At 55.2% G+C, this 18,784-nt stretch overlaps 1 protein-coding gene across 1 annotated transcript; it reads right to left on the bottom strand.

Annotated features, from left to right (window-relative positions):
* Window positions 1-1,019: 1,019 nt before the first annotated feature.
* Window positions 1,020-2,102, bottom strand: LOC134201200 (uncharacterized). Its single transcript, XM_062675558.1, has one exon. It carries the CDS (start codon window positions 1,995-1,997, stop codon window positions 1,602-1,604), a length of 396 nt encoding a protein of 131 aa, XP_062531542.1. The 5' UTR covers window positions 1,998-2,102; the 3' UTR covers window positions 1,020-1,601.
* Between the last annotated feature and the right edge of the window lie 16,682 nt (window positions 2,103-18,784).

Below are 18,784 nucleotides of genomic sequence, written 5' to 3'. Positions count from 1 at the left end.
CCATGGGACAGTGGTTCCGGAAGTGGCGCATCGACATTAACCCCACGAAAAGCACAGCGGTGCTCTTCAAAAGGGGTCGCCCTCCGAACACCACGCTGAGCATCCCTCTCCCGACTAGGCGCGTCAACACCCCCGCCCCCGCCGTTCGCCCAATCACGATGTACGACCAGCCCATACCGTGGGCCCCGAAGGTCAAATATTTAGGCGTCACCCTCGACAGTAGGATGACATTCCGCCCCCACATCAAGACGGTACGCGATCGTGCCGCCTTCATCCTAGGACGTCTCTACCCGATGATATGTAGGCGAAGTAAAATGTCCCTTAGAAATAAGGTGACACTCTACAAAACTTGCATACGCCCCGTCATGACCTATGCAAGTGTAGTGTTCGCTCACGCGGCCCGCATACACTTAAAATCCTTTCAAATTATTCAATCCCGTTTTTGCAGGATAGCCGTCGGAGCCCCGTGGTTCGTCAGGAACGTCGACCTCCATGACGACCTGGACTTAGAGTCCATCAGTAAGTATCTTCAGTCGGCGTCCATGCGCCACTTCGATAAAGCGGCACGACACGAGAACCCTCTCATCGTGGCCGCCGGTAACTACATTCCCGATCCTGCGGACAGAATGGAAAGCAGTCGACGTCGCCCTAAACACGTCATCTCGGATCCTCCTGATCCACTAACGGTGCTTTTAGGTACTTCAAGCACCGGTCACCGTTCTCGTCGAACCCGTCGCTTGCGACGAAGGGCTCGACGAGTAAATTAACTCTCAGACACAGCCCACTGAGTTTCTCGCCGGATCTTCTCAGTGGGTCGCGTTTCCGATCCGGTGGTAGATTCTGCGAAGCACGACTCTTGCTAGGGTTCGTGTTAGCAACATCGTCAGGTTTGAGCCCCGTGAGCTCACCTACTAAAGTTAAGGCTACGCTGAAATAGCCGCTAGGGCTATCAGCTTAGGTAGGAAATAAAAAAAAAAAAAAAAAACGGGGAGAGGGCGGAGCCTTGCGGCAAAACGCAGTTCCGATTGCAACACCATTTGGTCCGGACGCGTTTTTGAGAAAAATTGTCGCTGCCGTCGCGAACGTGAGTTGTGAGTTGCCCGACATTGTCGTTGTCGCATAGATCGCGACATTGTTGTGCATTCTCGACGCGCTGTCGCTGGCGTCGCGACCTTGAATCCCAAAAACAGTTCGAGCTTGTTGTTGTGCACTCGTAACGCCAACTCATTATCACTCATCCATTTCATATATTAAATTCATTTATATATTCGGCGAGCAAAACAGTCTCTTTCGAGACTAAAACTCCACTGAGATCACCGCTTGTTGTGGCATTCTCACAACCCAGTGGAGCCCCACCTTCCCAACTTTCCACCCCAATTCCCAGCCGACTGCCGTTTTCACGGCAAAGGCACTCCCCCCCTTGTTGCTGGCACAGCGCAGGGGGTATAACTCCCACTCAGGGGACTCGCCTTTCGGCGAGTTTGCTTTAAGTCCCGGGGACGCCCCCCCCGGGCACACGTCACCATGAGTGACACCAACGCTGCGCTATTCATCAAGTTCGTCCGCGACTTCTGTCCGGACATAGTCGCAAGGTTCGAAGTTTACAAGGCCGGCCTTGACGCGCCGGCACTCCGCGACTCTCCGTTGTCGCCCCCCGCGCCGGTACCTCGCGACTCGCCGATGTCGCCCCCCACCCCCGCGCCTGCGTCGATCGCGTCTTGCGCGGCATCGAGCTCCGGCTCCGACTCCGAGTCGGAGATGGAGTTCGAGTCGGCCGCCAGCCCCGAACCCGGAACCTCCGATGGGTTCAAAACCGTCACGCGCGGGAAAAAACGCGCCCGCGCCGTGGAACCGTCCGCGGCGCCGAAACAACCCAAGGCCGCGAACGCGTCGCGGCCTAAAGTCGTGGTCTCACCCGACTCCCCTCGCCGCGCAACCCCGTCGCCGCGCCCCGGGCCCGCGCCCGTCCGAAAAGTTCCCGCGCCGCCGCCGGTCATCCTGCGGGAAAAGTCTTCTTGGGATCGCGTGTCCCTGGCCCTTAAGGCCCAAAAGATCAATGTAGTCCATGCACGAAATATTCCGCATGGAATACAAATCAAGGTCGAAACATCAGACGACCATAGGTCATTGACCGCATACCTCCGCAAGGAACGCATAGGGTATATGGGCGCAAATGCCACTGTTGGCAATAATTAACTTAATAATATATAGTTTAGTTTATTCTATGTTAATATTTATTTATTATTAGCAACAAAACTGTTATTCTACCATATTTAATTATTAGCAGACACTGTTTTGATGTGAAAATGTTCAGAATATGTTTAATGTTTATATTATTGTTTAAAAACACAAATGACTATAAATGATTAAATATGAATAAAGCATAAATATTAATAATAATTTATATTATAATTAACAGTACTAATAATTTAATTAAGTATTGTAATTGTTATGCAATGATGTTGTTGGCGCCATCTATTATTAGGCTGGATAATAACAATGTTAGTTAATATTAATTAAAAGTAATTAATGTAAAATAAATTAAATGTGAGTCATGTAAAATCACTAAAATATGTATTTTGAATATTAAGCTATGTTTTGTGAATTGTTTCGCAGTAATTACATTTGTTTGTATAAAAGAAGTTGTAGTTGCTATAACCAACACAAAATGGCTAATTGTGTAAAAACCACTGAGTAACTCAGGCGTGGCTTTTTGTTGTAAACAAGTAATGTTAAAGTTTTATAGAATTGTATTGTATTTTCATTGTAAAAGAACTTATGTGTGTAAATCCTGGCTTAACGCCGACATCAGAAGTGGGATCACAGCCCCAAAATTAATCGTAAGCCTCCGAATGAAGTAACCCACTGTTGAACAAGTGATGGGTCTCTCAACCTGTATTAAAAAGGCGAAAAGTGATGATAGCTGCAAATGCTGTACCCTTGTACAGGGCCCTTGTACCCGGCATTATAACTTTTATTTGCCGCCGTTCAACTCCGATGAGGGCGTGACATCAAGACCGATGCGGAAATGTGGACGAAACTATCATGAAGCTAATTGTTTCATCGCATGAACATCGAGTTCAAAAGAGCAAGCAAGACATAAGCCGATATCTGGTCTTTGTATTGAACCGCATTGGAGCAAGTGAGGGACGAACTGATCCATGCATTCAGTAAGGATGTGGATATTTAAAATGAGTTCTAGACCGTGGATGTTTTGGAAAAGCTACTGACGCTGAGATGGTAAAAATACTGATTTCAGGTATTTATCTTAAATTTATTCGATCCAAGTGTTCGCGACGGACATAAAGAAACATAGTTAGAATAGGACATTCCCGACGGACATTTAGGAAAATTAGAAATAGAATAGATACGTAAAAATAGTTATAAATGTCCGCAAATAGATAGTATATGAAAAATAGCTGTGAAATAAATAGATAGAGAATGTCCGTAATGAACATAGTAAATATATAATAGAAATGTCCGTAATAAATAGTTATGTTAAAAATAAGTTAACATAAAATAGATAATAAATAGTTTATAATAGAGAATGTCCGTGATAGACAGTATGTTAAAAAATAGTTAGCATACAAATGTAAATAGATATAAGTAAATTTGTAAATATTTGTTTGAAAATAAAGATTGGTCCTCGTGGTCTTTAATTTGGCGTGGGAACGCAGGAGCGAGTCACAATACGGGCAACTAATAGAGCGACTAGGCAAACAATAGGCGAGCGAGGCGGCCGAGAGAACAATAGACGCCCACCGTGCTCGGACTCATAATAGCGCTGGCCGAGTGCGCGTGGGCGACCATAAATAGGGGGCCTACCTCGCTGCAAATTCACGTCACAGCCGGAGTCCCGCAAGGCTCCGCCCTCTCCCCGTTACTATTCAGTTTGTATATCAACGATATACCCCGGTCTCCGGAGACCCATCTGGCGCTCTTCGCCGATGACACCGCCATCTACTACTCGTGTAGGAAGAAGGCGTTGCTTCATCGACGACTTCAGACCGCAGCTACCACCATGGGACAGTGGTTCCGGAAGTGGCGCATCGACATTAACCCCACGAAAAGCACAGCGGTGCTCTTCAAAAGGGGTCGCCCTCCGAACACCACGCTGAGCATCCCTCTCCCGACTAGGCGCGTCAACACCCCCGCCCCCGCCGTTCGCCCAATCACGATGTACGACCAGCCCATACCGTGGGCCCCGAAGGTCAAATATTTAGGCGTCACCCTCGACAGTAGGATGACATTCCGCCCCCACATCAAGACGGTACGCGATCGTGCCGCCTTCATCCTAGGACGTCTCTACCCGATGATATGTAGGCGAAGTAAAATGTCCCTTAGAAATAAGGTGACACTCTACAAAACTTGCATACGCCCCGTCATGACCTATGCAAGTGTAGTGTTCGCTCACGCGGCCCGCATACACTTAAAATCCTTTCAAATTATTCAATCCCGTTTTTGCAGGATAGCCGTCGGAGCCCCGTGGTTCGTCAGGAACGTCGACCTCCATGACGACCTGGACTTAGAGTCCATCAGTAAGTATCTGCAGTCGGCGTCCATGCGCCACTTCGATAAAGCGGCACGACACGAGAACCCTCTCATCGTGGCCGCCGGTAACTACATTCCCGATCCTGCGGACAGAATGGAAAGCAGTCGACGTCGCCCTAAACACGTCATCTCGGATCCTCCTGATCCACTAACGGTGCTTTTAGGTACTTCAAGCACCGGTCACCGTTCTCGTCGAACCCGTCGCTTGCGACGAAGGGCTCGACGAGTAAATTAACTCTCAGACACAGCCCACTGAGTTTCTCGCCGGATCTTCTCAGTGGGTCGCGTTTCCGATCCGGTGGTAGATTCTGCGAAGCGCGACTCTTGCTAGGGTTCGTGTTAGCAACATCGTCAGGTTTGAGCCCCGTGAGCTCACCTACTAAAGTTAAGGCTACGCTGAAATAGCCGCTAGGGCTATCAGCTTAGGTAGGAAAAAAAAAAAAAAAAAAAAAAAAAAACTGCAAATTCAAGTTCCGATCGCAACACGGTTGAGCCCGGACGCGTTTTCCCGAGAAATTGTCGCTGCTGTCGCGATCGTGTGTTTGGATTGCACGACATTGTCGTTGACGTTGTTTTGCATTCCGGACGCTCTGTCGCTGGCATCGCGACCTTGAATCGGTAAAGCGTATTTCGTGTTCGTAGTTTTGCACTCGAAACGACAACTCATTATCATCACTCATTCATTTATTAAATTTATTTATCTTATTCGGCGTGGAAAACAGTCTTTTTAAAGACTAAACCCCCACTGCGATCACCGCTTGTTGTGGCACTCACAACCCAGTGGGGTCCCACCTTCCCAACTCTCCACCCCAATCCCAGCTGACTGCCGTTCTCACGGCATAGGCACTCCCCCCCTTGTAGCTGGTAAAGCTCAGGGGGTGAAATCCTACTCAGGGGACTCGCCTTTCGGCGAGTGTGCCTTAAGTCCCGGGGACGCCCCCCCCGGGCAAACCAAGATGTGCGACGATGACGACCCCGCGATGTTCGCGAAGTTTGTCCGGGAGTTCTGCCCGGACATAATATCGAAGTTCCGGGCCTATAAGGCCAACCAGAAGGCGTCCCACGTACCGGTCGCCGCCGCCGCGGATATCCCCGACTCGCCGATGTCGCCCCCCACCCCCGCGCCCGCGTCGATCGCGTCCTCCGTAGCGGAGAGCTCCGGCTCCGACTCCGAGTCGGAAATGGAGTACGAGTCCGCCGCGAGTCCCCAACCGGGAACCTCGGAAGGGTTCACCACCGTCGCGCGCGGGAAAAAACGCGCCCGCGCCGTGGAACCGTCCGCGGCGCCGAAACAGCCAAAGGCCGCGAACGCGTCGCGTCCTAAAGTCGTGGTCTCACCCGACTCCCCTCGCCGCGCAACCCCGTCGCCGCGCCCCGGGCCCGCGCCCGTCCGAAAAGTTCCCGCGCCGCCGCCGGTCATCCTGCGGGAAAAATCTTCTTGGGATCGCGTGTCCCTGGCCCTTAAGGCCCAAAAGATCAATGTCGTCCATGCGAGGAATATCCCGCATGGAATTCAGATCAAGGTAGAGACATCCGACGACCACAGGTCGTTGACAGCGTACCTCCGCAAGGAACGCATAGGTTATCACACCTATGCGCTCCAGGAGGAGCGCGAACTCCGCGTCGTAATACGCGGAGTCCCGAAAGAGCTCGACGTCGAGCAAATCAAAAATGACCTGGTAGGTCAGTCCTACCCCGTCATAAGCGTGCACCGGATGCACAGCGGTCGCGATAAATTCGCGTACGATATGGTGCTCGTAGCACTAGAAGCCACACCGGAGGGCAAGAAAATTGCCTCATGTCTCCGCACCGTGTGCGGCCTATCGGGGGTCACCGTAGAGGCCCCCTACAAACGCGGCACTCCCGGGCAGTGCCACCGTTGCCAATTATATGGCCACTCCGCGCGTAACTGCAACGCGCGACCGCGTTGCGTGAAATGTTTAGACGATCACGCGACCACCGATTGCTCGCGCGTGAAGGAGACAGCAACGGAGCCGCCGAGCTGTGTACTCTGCCGCAAGCAGGGACACACGGCCAACTACCGTGGATGCCCCAAGGCTCCACGGAAGCGCCCGGCAAACGCGCCCCCTAAAACCGCTGGCCCAAAGACTTCGGCGCCCCGCGCGCCGAAACCGGCTTTCGTACCGGCTCCGGTGCCCACCGTCTCCGCGTGGGCGAAACCGTTGCCGTTCACGAAGGCAGGAACGACACCGGCACCCCAACCGCGGTACGCGCCGCAACCTCTACTCGCGCCGCGCCCCGTCCCCGCGCCCGCGCCCGGTCCCGCGCCTCGCCCCGGCCCCGCGCACTCAAACGATTTTACAATTATTCGCGACTACATCGCCGCGATAAACATCGACCGCATGCGTGCGTTCGCCGACGCCATGCGCAGAGCGGTCACGGCCGAAGACCGCCTAAACGCGACGTTCGAGTACATCGACGTCATCGAGTCCGTCCAGCGCACGCTGGTTTGATTACCGGTAATCAATGGCGTGCAACGGTAGGGAAAAACCGCGTTCTATAAAGTTAGCATTTTATAATGCTAACGGACTCGCGCGTCAGCGCGATCAAGTATATGAGTTTCTCCGCGATAATCTCATCGACATCCTTCTGGTGCAGGAGACCTTCCTAAAGCCCTCGCGTCGCGACCCCAAAGTCGCGAATTACGTCATGGTTAGGAATGACAGACTCTCCGCCCGCAAGGGCGGGACTGTCATTTACTATAGGAGGGCCCTGCACTGCGTCCCTCCCTTAGAAATAAGGTGACACTCTACAAAACTTGCATACGCCCCGTCATGACCTATGCAAGTGTAGTGTTCGCTCACGCGGCCCGCATACACTTAAAATCCTTTCAAATTATTCAATCCCGTTTTTGCAGGATAGCCGTCGGAGCCCCGTGGTTCGTCAGGAACGTCGACCTCCATGACGACCTGGACTTAGAGTCCATCAGTAAGTATCTTCAGTCGGCGTCCATGCGCCACTTCGATAAAGCGGCACGACACGAGAACCCTCTCATCGTGGCCGCCGGTAACTACATTCCCGATCCTGCGGACAGAATGGAAAGCAGTCGACGTCGCCCTAAACACGTCATCTCGGATCCTCCTGATCCACTAACGGTGCTTTTAGGTACTTCAAGCACCGGTCACCGTTCTCGTCGAACCCGTCGCTTGCGACGAAGGGCTCGACGAGTAAATTAACTCTCAGACACAGCCCACTGAGTTTCTCGCCGGATCTTCTCAGTGGGTCGCGTTTCCGATCCGGTGGTAGATTCTGCGAAGCACGACTCTTGCTAGGGTTCGTGTTAGCAACATCGTCAGGTTTGAGCCCCGTGAGCTCACCTACTAAAGTTAAGGCTACGCTGAAATAGCCGCTAGGGCTATCAGCTTAGGTAGGAAAAAAAAAAAAAAAAAACTGCAAATTCAGTTCGAGACAGCGAGCCGACGAGTCAAGACCTCTCCAGAAGAAGAGGAGAGAGCCGTCGCACAAGAAGAGACTCGCTCCTACGCCCTGCGCCGGTCAAGCCACGAGGACCGTGTGAACGCCATACTTGAAGCCTTCGTTATTTTCCTCGAACCAATCCCAGCACCCGTTCCGCGACAGCCACTGCGGCAATACTCGAGCCACCACGTTTCAACGAGAGTAAGAAGTCTAAAAATCACACGTGGTGGCCGAAACCTGAGCGGTGGCCGTCCGGAATATTGGTCCTTCGAGAGCCGGATTCATTTGAGGAAGATCGAAGAAAATTGAAGATTGAAGATTGAAGAAATGGTGCTCACACGGTCCGAGAAGATGAGGTCGTCACGCCTTGACCGGCCCGGCAACGAAGCTGTCTCGGGCTCAACTTTGCAAGACGCACAGCAACGAGCTGTGTCGGCCGCGCCGCGTTCGGGAGTGACGCAGGGACCACCACCGATGGCGGCAACCTCCTCCCAGTCAACCGCGCCGCGTTCGGGAGTGACGCAGGGACCGCCACCGATGGCGGCGCCCTCCTCCCAAGTGGAAAAGTGTCCGGGAGTGCCGCGGGGCTCACAAGCGATGCCCCCCTCCCGCCAAATATTGCCTACGCAATACTCGCCGGCGTCGCCAACGGGACCGAACAGCGGGGTCTGTCATCGAGTGGTCAGACCTCCCAGCACCGCGACACCGGCAACAACTTCAGGCGACGCAGCAACGGAGAGCGTCGTATCCGCGAGCCAGAACAGAAAGGAGTCAGCGCTCGCGGCCAATCAAATAGTACACGGGTCCCACATCACGGACGCCGCTGCCAAAATCTCGACGACAGAAGAAGGCTCCACACTCCGCGACGGGATGGCGCCACCAGTACGAGGATCTTCAAGAAAGTCGAGTCAACAGTCACAACGGCTGTTGCTTATGGCGCGCCTCAAGGAAGAGCATCTTCGCGCCAAAGAAGAACAAGCCCGACTCCAAGCAGAGCTCGCCGCCGCCCGCATCTCAACATTAGAAGCCGAAGCGCTCGTTGAAGAGGAGGAAGATGCGCGCACAACACTCACGGAGGACGAGAACGAGCAATCACAGCGCATCGATACATGGCTCAGTCAGCAACGATCGATCGCGCTACAGGGAGTCGAAGAAAGAGTAATGCAGCCAACACACGGATCACCAGCCACCATCGAGCAACCGCAACTGGAACTTCCCGCACCAATAGAACAGCTGAAGCTACCGGCCCCTGCCGCGGCACCGATTGCCGCACCTGTCGCACCGAAGAGCGACATTGCCGAACTAGCAGCTGCCATCGCGACGGCCGCCCGCCAAGCCAGGCCCGGACCATCGCATCGGTACTACGGGGAGCTTCCAGTGTACAGTGGATCGCACCAGGAATGGCTCTCCTTCAAGGTCGCCTACGCCGAATCTGCGGACAGCTTCAGCGCCGCAGAGAACACTGCGAGACTTCGGCGTACGTTGAGAGGAAGAGCAAGAGAAGCGGTCGAAAACTTGTTGCTGCATTACACCGAGCCCGCCGAGATCATGCGGACTCTAGAATCGCGCTTCGGACGTCCAGAAGCAATCGCCGCAACGGAGCTGGAACGACTGCGCGCGCTGCCACGCTGCACGGACACACCGAGGGACATCTGCGTATTCGCGAACAAGGTGAACAACGTCGTCGCCGCTCTGAGGGCCCTCGACCGCGTACATTATATGTACAACCCGGAGCTCACTAACATCACAACGGAGAAGCTGCCGTCCACTCTACGCCACCGCTGGTTCGAATTCTCAGCGACTCAACCGGCGGGAGAACCGGACCTCGTCAAGCTGTCGCGCTTCCTGCAACGCGAGGCGGAGCTGTGCAGCCCATACGCACAGCCGGAGCCAGAGACGAGAGTGGAGAACACCAGCGGTCGGCGGAAGATGGTGAACACGCCTCAGAGGACGCACACCACGCAAGCGAAGGAAGAGAGGAAATGCGCAGCATGTCAGAAGCCGGGGCACATCCCACAAGATTGTCCCGAATTCAAGAGAGCAGCCGTCAGCGAGCGCTGGGATACGGCGAAGCGCGAGAATTTGTGTTTCCGGTGCCTACGGTTCCGGTCCCGGGGACACGTATGCAAAAAGAAGAAGTGCGGCGTCGACAGCTGCGAACGCACGCACCACGAGCTGTTGCATAAGAAGCCAGCATGGCAGAAGCCGAAAGAAAAAGAAGAGGCGGTCACCTCGACGTGGGCCGCAAGAAGTGCGACAGCCTACCTAAAGATGGCGCCAATTACTGTTATCGGACCGGCGGGAGAAGCAGATACATGGGCCCTGCTGGACGACGGGTCGACGATCTCGCTGATTGACGAAGACTTCGCGAGACGAGTGGGCGCCAAAGGACCGATCGAACCCCTCTTCATCACTGCCATCGGAGACAACAAGATAGACGCAACACGCTCACGACGCGTCCCGCTGAAGCTATGCGGACGCACGGGGGAACCGCAAGAACTGAATCTACGGACAGTCAACGGCTTAAAATTAACACCACAGCGACTGAACATCGAAGTCCTCGCGTCGTGCCATCACCTCACCGACCTCCGGCATCACTTCAAAACGAGCTACGCCTCGCCGAAGATCCTGATCGGCCAAGACAACTGGCACCTGCTGGTGACGGAGGAGATGCGGACGGGACGACGCGATCAACCAGTGGCGTCTCGTACTCCGCTCGGGTGGGTCGTGCACGGAGCACACCCGGGAGGCAAGAGACAGCGCGTCAACTTCGTGGCACACGCGACGACGGCCGACGCGAACATGGACGAAGCCCTCAGGCACTACTTCGCGATCGAGGGACTCACCGTCGCCGCCAAGACGCCGAAGAATGACCCAGACGAGCGCGCGCTGAAGATCCTGCGAGAGACCACTCATCAGCAACCCGACGGCCGCTACGAGACCGCACTGCTGTGGCGTGAGGAGGGCCTGAAGATGCCCAACAATTTTGAAGCCGCGCTGAATCGCCTGACGTCCGTAGAGAAGAAACTGGAGAAGGATCCAAATTTGAAAGAGCGCTACAAGCAACAAATGGACGCACTGGTAGCGAAAGGATACGCCGAAGTAGCTCCGTCAACGGGGACGAAGGACCGAACCTGGTACCTGCCGCACTTCGGCGTAACACATCCAATGAAGCCGGACAAGATTCGCATCGTGCACGATGCCGCTGCGAAGACCAGGGGGAAGAGCCTCAACGACTTCCTGCTCACCGGCCCGGACCTGCTGCAGTCGCTGCCCGGAGTAATGATGCGCTTCAGGCAGCACGCCGTCGCCGTCTCAGCGGACATCACAGAGATGTTCATGCAAATAGGCGTCCGAAACGAGGACCGCGACGCGCTCCGGTACTTGTGGAGGGAGGACCCTTCACAGGAGCCTACAGAGTACCGGATGAAATCTATAATCTTTGGCGCGACAAGCTCACCCGCGACCGCCATCTACGTGAAGAACGCCAACGCGGAGAAGTACCGACTGCAGTACCCGGACGCCGCCGACGCAATCGTACGCAACCATTATATGGACGATTACCTGGGAAGTTACCGGACAAGCGAAGACGCGATCAGGATCGCAAATGAGGTGAGGGCAGTACACCGGCAAGGCCATTTCGAGTTACGCAAATGGACCTCGAACAACGAGGAGGTACGGTGCCACATGACCGACGAGGCCCCACCTACAAGTGTGACGCTGTCCGATGGAACGGAAATAGAACGAGTACTTGGCCTGGTGTGGAGACCTGCTGAAGACGTCCTCGCCTTCAATCTGGACATGGCGCGAATCCCAAAAGAAGTCTTGGAGAGCAGCGCGCCTACGAAGAGACAGGCTCTGCGAATAATGATGTCCGTCTACGATCCCCAAGGCATCGCATCACCAGTCACTGTCGGAGCGAAGAAGATCCTGCAAGAAACGTGGCGCCGAGGGACGGCGTGGGACTCCCCCCTCGATGAAGACCTCTGCGCGATGTGGAGAGAGTGGATCGACCACTTAAGACGCCTGCGCGACGTCTCAGTGCCGCGCTGCTATCCCGGCTACTCAGACGCCGCCAACCTCCAGCTCCACACATACGTAGACGCCAGTGAGTCCGCCTACGCCGCCGCGTTATACTGGCGCGCCGAAATGCCCGACGGGGAGATCAGGACCTCCCTCGTACTCGCCAAAGCCCGAGTCGCGCCCTTGAAACTCACCTCGATACCGCGCCTCGAGCTACAAGCTGCCGTGATGGGCAGCCGCATGGCCGCGGCTGTCACAGAGGAACACGACAGAAAACCAGACGCGAGAGTGTTCTGGACAGACAGCGCCACCGTATTGACCTGGCTACGAACGGGGTCGAGGTCGTATCGACCGTTCGTCGCTCACCGCATTGCAGCGGTAGAAGAGAACAGCACTGTGGAGGAATGGCGCTGGGTCCCCACAAAGGAAAATGTCGCCGACGACGCCACTAGAGAGCTACCCGTCGGCTTTGAAAGAAACCACCGCTGGTTCATAGGCCCGGAATACCTAAGACGGCATCCGGATGATTGGCCCGTACAACGGACTGCAAGAAGGGCAGAAGAGACGGGCGAAGAGAAGTGCGCAACGCTCGCCGTGAGCAGAGAGAGCCTCGGCGAAGCGATCCCGGACCCAAGACGCTTTTCCAAGTGGGAGAAGTACCTGCGTGCAACGGGGCGAATACTACAATTCGTCAGCCTATGCCGCAGGAGTCGCGAGCGCACTCATTACAAGAGGACCAGGCGGAACCCGCGTTCGGAACCGACGTGGGAGAAGAATAGAAAGAAGACGACTTCGAAGACCCCGCTGAACACACCGCGGACGCCAGAGCAAGCAGTCATTCAATGGAAGACTTTAGACGCCGACACGCTTCGACGCGCCGAGATGCTCATTTGGCAACAGAGCCAGCGGGCGGCCTTCGAGGAAGAGATTTTGACGCTCCAGCGAGGGAAACAAATATCCCCAGCGAGCCGACTGCGAAACTTGTCCGTAACTTACGCGGACGGGATATTGAGAATAAACGGACGCATCGGCAACATAGAGGGAGCTGACGTCATCACCTCGCCTCTCGTGCTAGACGGATCCCGACGCGAAACGAGACTGATGATAGACTTCATCCATAGAAAGATGCACCACGCCGGAACCGAAGCTACGATCGCCGAGTGCCGACAGTCGTACTGGGTCTTACGCCTACGCCCAGTGACACGGAGCGTGATCCACAATTGTCTTCCGTGTCGTATCCGCAAGGACACTCCACCGCGTCCAGCCACAGGCGACCACCCACCGAGCAGACTGGCACACCATCGGCGACCATTTACATACGTGGGCCTCGATTACTTCGGGCCCTATCAAGTTACCACCGGCAGAAGCACCCAGAAGCACTACGTGGCCATCTTTACATGTCTCACTACGCGTGCGGTACACTTAGAACCGGCAGCGAGCCTCAGCACGGACTCAGCGGTGATGGCACTCCGGCGCATGATCGCGCGCCGGGGAGCTCCGACGGAGATATGGAGCGACAACGGCACCAACTTACGAGGTGCCGACAAGGAGCTGCGCCAAGCTATGGACAAGGCGACTTTTTTTTTTTTTTTTTTTTTTTTTTTTTTTTTTCCTACCTATGCTGATAGCCTTGAGAGGCTATTTCAGCTTACCCTAGCTTGTGTAGGTGAGCTCGCGGGGCTCAAACCGGAGAATTGCTAACACCGCCCTAGCAAGAGCAGTGCTTCGCAGAATCTACCACCGGATCGGAAGCGCGACCCACTGAGAAGATCCGGCGAGAAACTCAGTGGGCTGTGTCTGTGGGTTAATTCGCTCGTCGAGCCCTTCGTCGCAAGCGACGGGTTCGGCGAGGACGGTGACCGGTGCTTGTATTGCCTAAAAGCACCGTTAGTGGATCAGGAGGATCCGTGATGACGTGCTTTGGGCGACGTCGACGGTTTACCAAACGGTCTACAGGATCGGGTATGTAGTTTCCGGCGGCCACGACAAGAGGGTTCTCATGTCGTGCCGCCTTCTCAAAGTGGCGCAGCGATGCCGACTGTAGATACTTACTGACGGGGTCGAGCTCCAGGTCATCGTGGAGGTCCACGTTCCTCTGGAACCATGGTGCTCCGACGGCTATCCTGCAGAATCGGGATTGGGACAAGGCGACTGAGCATGAAGCGAGCTTAAAACTTATCCAATGGCGCTTCATCCCACCGGGCGCGCCTTTCATGGGCGGCGCCTGGGAGAGAATGGTGCGGGCGGTAAAGGCCGCGCTCTCGGCCACGGAACAGCCGAGGCGCCCGACGCCCGAAATATTTCATACTCTGCTAGCGGAGGCAGAGTTCACAGTGAACAGCCGACCTCTCACCCACGTATCGGTGAGCGCCGACGATCCCGACCCTCTGACACCGAACCACTTCCTGCTGGGAGGCCCGGCGCGAGTCCCCGTGCCGGGCAAATTTGACGACGCCGACCTCATAGGGCGCGCACACTGGCGCGCAGCTCAACGTCTGGCAGACGTGTTCTGGAGTCGCTGGCTCCGGGAGTACCTGCCCGACCTGCAGAACCGGCGGGAGCCCCACAGCCGCGGGCCCGCCCTGAAGATAGGCGACGTCGTGATTATAGCAGACGGAACGCTCCCACGGAACACCTGGTCACGTGGGATCATCCAGGAGGTTTACCCGGGGGCCGACGGCATCACTCGAGTGGTCGACGTGCGCACCGCCGGCGGTATCCTGCGACGCCCGGCAAAGAAGATCATCGTGCTGCCCACGATGTCCGCCGCTCACCAGGGAGGATGCAGCGACGTGAACGACGCTGCACGGCGGGAGGATGTTCGCGACGGACATAAAGAAACATAGTTAGAATAGGACATTCCCGACGGACATTTAGGAAAATTAGAAATAGAATAGATACGTAAAAATAGTTATAAATGTCCGCAAATAGATAGTATATGAAAAATAGCTGTGAAATAAATAGATAGAGAATGTCCGTAATGAACATAGTAAATATATAATAGAAATGTCCGTAATAAATAGTTATGTTAAAAATAAGTTAACATAAAATAGATAATAAATAGTTTATAATAGAGAATGTCCGTGATAGACAGTATGTTAAAAAATAGTTAGCATACAAATGTAAATAGATATAAGTAAATTTGTAAATATTTGTTTGAAAATAAAGATTGGTCCTCGTGGTCTTTAATTTGGCGTGGGAACGCAGGAGCGAGTCACAATACGGGCAACTAATAGAGCGACTAGGCAAACAATAGGCGAGCGAGGCGGCCGAGAGAACAATAGACGCCCACCGTGCTCGGACTCATAATAGCGCTGGCCGAGTGCGCGTGGGCGACCATAAATAGGGGGCCTACCTCGCTGCAAATTCCACATTCTCGCTCACGACTCGGTCGTGCGCGGACGTGCTTTCCGATCCGTGGCCCGCTTGCGAGCTGCGTCTCTGAACTCACAGTTGTGCTCGACAGTTTAGTGACCGTGAATACATTCTCGTTTACGACTCGGTTGTGTGTGAACGTGCCTTCCAATCCGTTGGTCGCTTGCGACCTACGCATCGGAATACACATTTGTGCGTGATAGTGTTGTGACCGTGAATACCCACCTCATACCAACTGTCTTTTTCAAGGCAACCAATCGCTACGATCAGGCTTCCTGTGGCACTCACAGGCTAGCGATTTCCTAACCCTTCCCAAAACAACAGTCTTTTTCAAGACTAGACCCCCGCTCGCGATTCTGCCTGCTGTAGCACTATACAGCCCGAGCGGGTTCCTTTCCTTTTCCCCGCCGATTGCCGTTTTCACGGCATAGGCATTCCCCCCCCCCTGCTCCTTGCTGTCCTGCAGCACAGGGGGGTTACAAATCCTATCCGGGGCCTCGCCTTTCGGCGAGTTCAACAAAAGTCCCGGGGCTGCCCCCCCCGGGCAAGAAGACCGAAGAAATGGAGCAAGAAGATGTTAGGGATATTGTCGGGTTCCTCCGGGATAGGTACCCGTCAATTAGGGCCGAGTACTTAGAGTATAGGGCCGCCCGTGGCAATCCCTCCCCCCCCGCGTCCGTCGCCGCGTATTTCAAACGTGCCTCGGAGGCACGCCGCGCCCCCCCCGCCGCCGCGTTAAGTTCGAGCGCACGTTCCGACGATGCGACTCATGAAGCGCCTAGCGCTACCCCCACCCCCGCGCCCGCGTCGACTACGTCATCGCGCGTCTCGTCCGTCGCGACCTCGATCGTTTCGAGTTCAGGCTCCGATACCGAATCGGAGATGGATTTCGAATCCGCGTCAAGCCCTCAGCCTGGAACTTCGGATGGGTTCCAAACCGTAACGCGCGGTAAAAAGCGTACTCGCGCCGTGGAGTCCCGGAGCTCCACGACGAAACAGACAAAATCCGCGACCGCCTCCCGCCCGCAGGTAGTCGTGACACCGGAGTCGGACTCCGCTCGCCGCGTAACCCCGCCGCCGCGTCCCAAGCCCGCGCCCGCTCCTAAAGCAGCTGCCCCGCCCCCGCTGATTCTCCAGGAAAAAACTGCGTGGAACCGCGTTTCCCAGGCCCTTCAGGCAAATAAAATCAACTACACCCATGCGCGTAACGTCGCGCATGGGATTCAGATCAAGGTCGCAACGCCGGGCGACCATAGGGCCCTCTCAGCATACCTCCGAAAGGAGAACATAGGTTTCCACACCTATGCTCTTCAGGAGGACCGCGAGCTCCGTGTAGTAATACGCGGAGTACCGAAAGAGCTAGACATAGACTACGTTAAGGAGGACCTGATCGCTCAGGCACTCCCTATAGTTAGTGTGCATCGGATGCACAGCGGGCGGGGCAAGCAGCCCTACAACATGATAATCGTCGCGTTGGAGCCAACCCCGGAGGCCAAGAAAAAGATCTCATGCCTCTCGACAGTCTGCGGCCTATCCGGGGTCTCCATCGAAGCCCCCCATAAACGTGGCACTCCCGGGCAGTGCTACAGATGTCAGCTTTACGGCCACTCGGCTCGTAATTGCCACGCGCGCCCCCGCTGCGTAAAGTGCCTCGGCGACCACGCCACACTAGATTGCTCGCGTGTTAGGGAAACCGCGACCGAACCTCCAAGCTGTGTCCTATGCCTTAAGCAAGGGCACCCCGCGAACTACCGTGGATGTCCTAGGGCTCCGCGAAAACGTCCGACCCACCCAGCCCCCCGAACCGTCGGCCCAAAGACTTCGGCGCCTTCAGTGCCGAAACCCGCCTTCGTGCCGGCTGCAGTTCCCACGGTGTCGGCGTGGAAAAAACCGCTGCCGTATACGAAGGCGGCAACGGAAACCGCACCCCCGCCCCCGCTCGTGACACGCCCCGCGCCCCAGCCCCTGCTCGCACCTCGCCCCGCGCCCGCGTTCCGTCCCCCGCAACCCTCTGCCGTCAACGACTTCGCGCTCGTGCGTGACTTCGTCACCGCAGTCAACTTCGACCGTCTGCGATCGTTCGCAGACGCGATACGTAGGTCGGTAACCCCCGAACAGCGGCTCGCGGCCGCTTTCGATCACATGGACGTCTACGAGTCCGTGTCGCGTACGTTATAAAATCTTTACCGATAATCAATGGCGCAAAAAGGTAGAGAAAAACCGTATTCCCTTACGTTAGCATTCTATAATGCTAACGGACTCGCGCGGCAACGCGATCAAATTTTTGAATTCCTCCGCGATAATCTTGTAGATATTCTATTAGTGCAGGAAACCTGTCTGAAGCCCTCGCGTCGCGACCCGAAAGTCGCGAACTACGTCATGGTTAGGAATGACAGACTCACCGCCTCCAAAGGCGGGACTGCCATTTACTATAGACGGGCCCTGCACGTTGTCCCTCTCGATACTCCCTCGCTCTTACATATCGAGGCGTCAGTGTGCCGTATCTCGCTGACGGGACACCAGCCGATCGTCATCGCATCCGTTTATCTCCCCCCGGACAAGCCCCTTCTGAGCAGTGACATCGAGTCACTGTTCGGCATGGGAGACTCTGTCATCCTGGCAGGCGATCTAAATTGCCACCACACTAGGTGGAACTGCCATCGTACAAACGTCAACGGTAGGCGTCTCGACGCGTTTATAGACGACCTCACCTTTGAAATAGTCGGTCCCCCAACTCCAACATGTTATCCGTATAACATCGCGCTCCGTCCGAGCACTATAGACCTGGCATTGCTTAGGAACGTAACTCTGCGCTTACGTTCCATCGAAGCAATGTCAGAGCTCGACTCAGACCACCGACCTGTCGTTATGCAGCTCGGTCGCCCTCACAACCCAGTCACTGTTACGAGGACCATGGTGGATTGGAATAAGCTGGGCACGTGCCTAGCCGACGCCGCTCCGCCAATCCTCCCTTGCGGCCCGGATTCGAATCCATCCCCCGAGGACACCGTCGAATCCATAAACATCATTACCGATCACATCTCTTCCGCGATCATTAGATCTTCAAAAGAAGTCGATGCGGAGGACAGCTTCCACCGCATCAGACTGTCCCCCGATCTTAGGAATCTCTTAAGAGTTAGGAACGCGGCAATCCGGGCCTACGATCGTCTTCCCACGCATTCAAACCGGATTCGGATGCGTCGTCTACAACGCGAAGTCCACTCCCGCTTAAGCGACGCGCGTAACGATAATTGGCATAGTTATTTAGAACAACTCGCGCCCTCCCACCAAGCATACTGGCGACTAGCTAGGACTCTCAAATCCGAAACTACCGCTACTATGCCTCCCCTCGTACGCCCTTCAGGCCAACCACCGGCATTCGATGACGATGACAAGG

The sequence above is a fragment of the Bombyx mori genome, chromosome 24 (genome assembly GCF_030269925.1).
Source record: "Bombyx mori chromosome 24, ASM3026992v2".
Taxonomy (NCBI): domain Eukaryota; kingdom Metazoa; phylum Arthropoda; class Insecta; order Lepidoptera; family Bombycidae; genus Bombyx; species Bombyx mori.
This window is presented reverse-complemented; position numbering and strand designations above follow the sequence as displayed.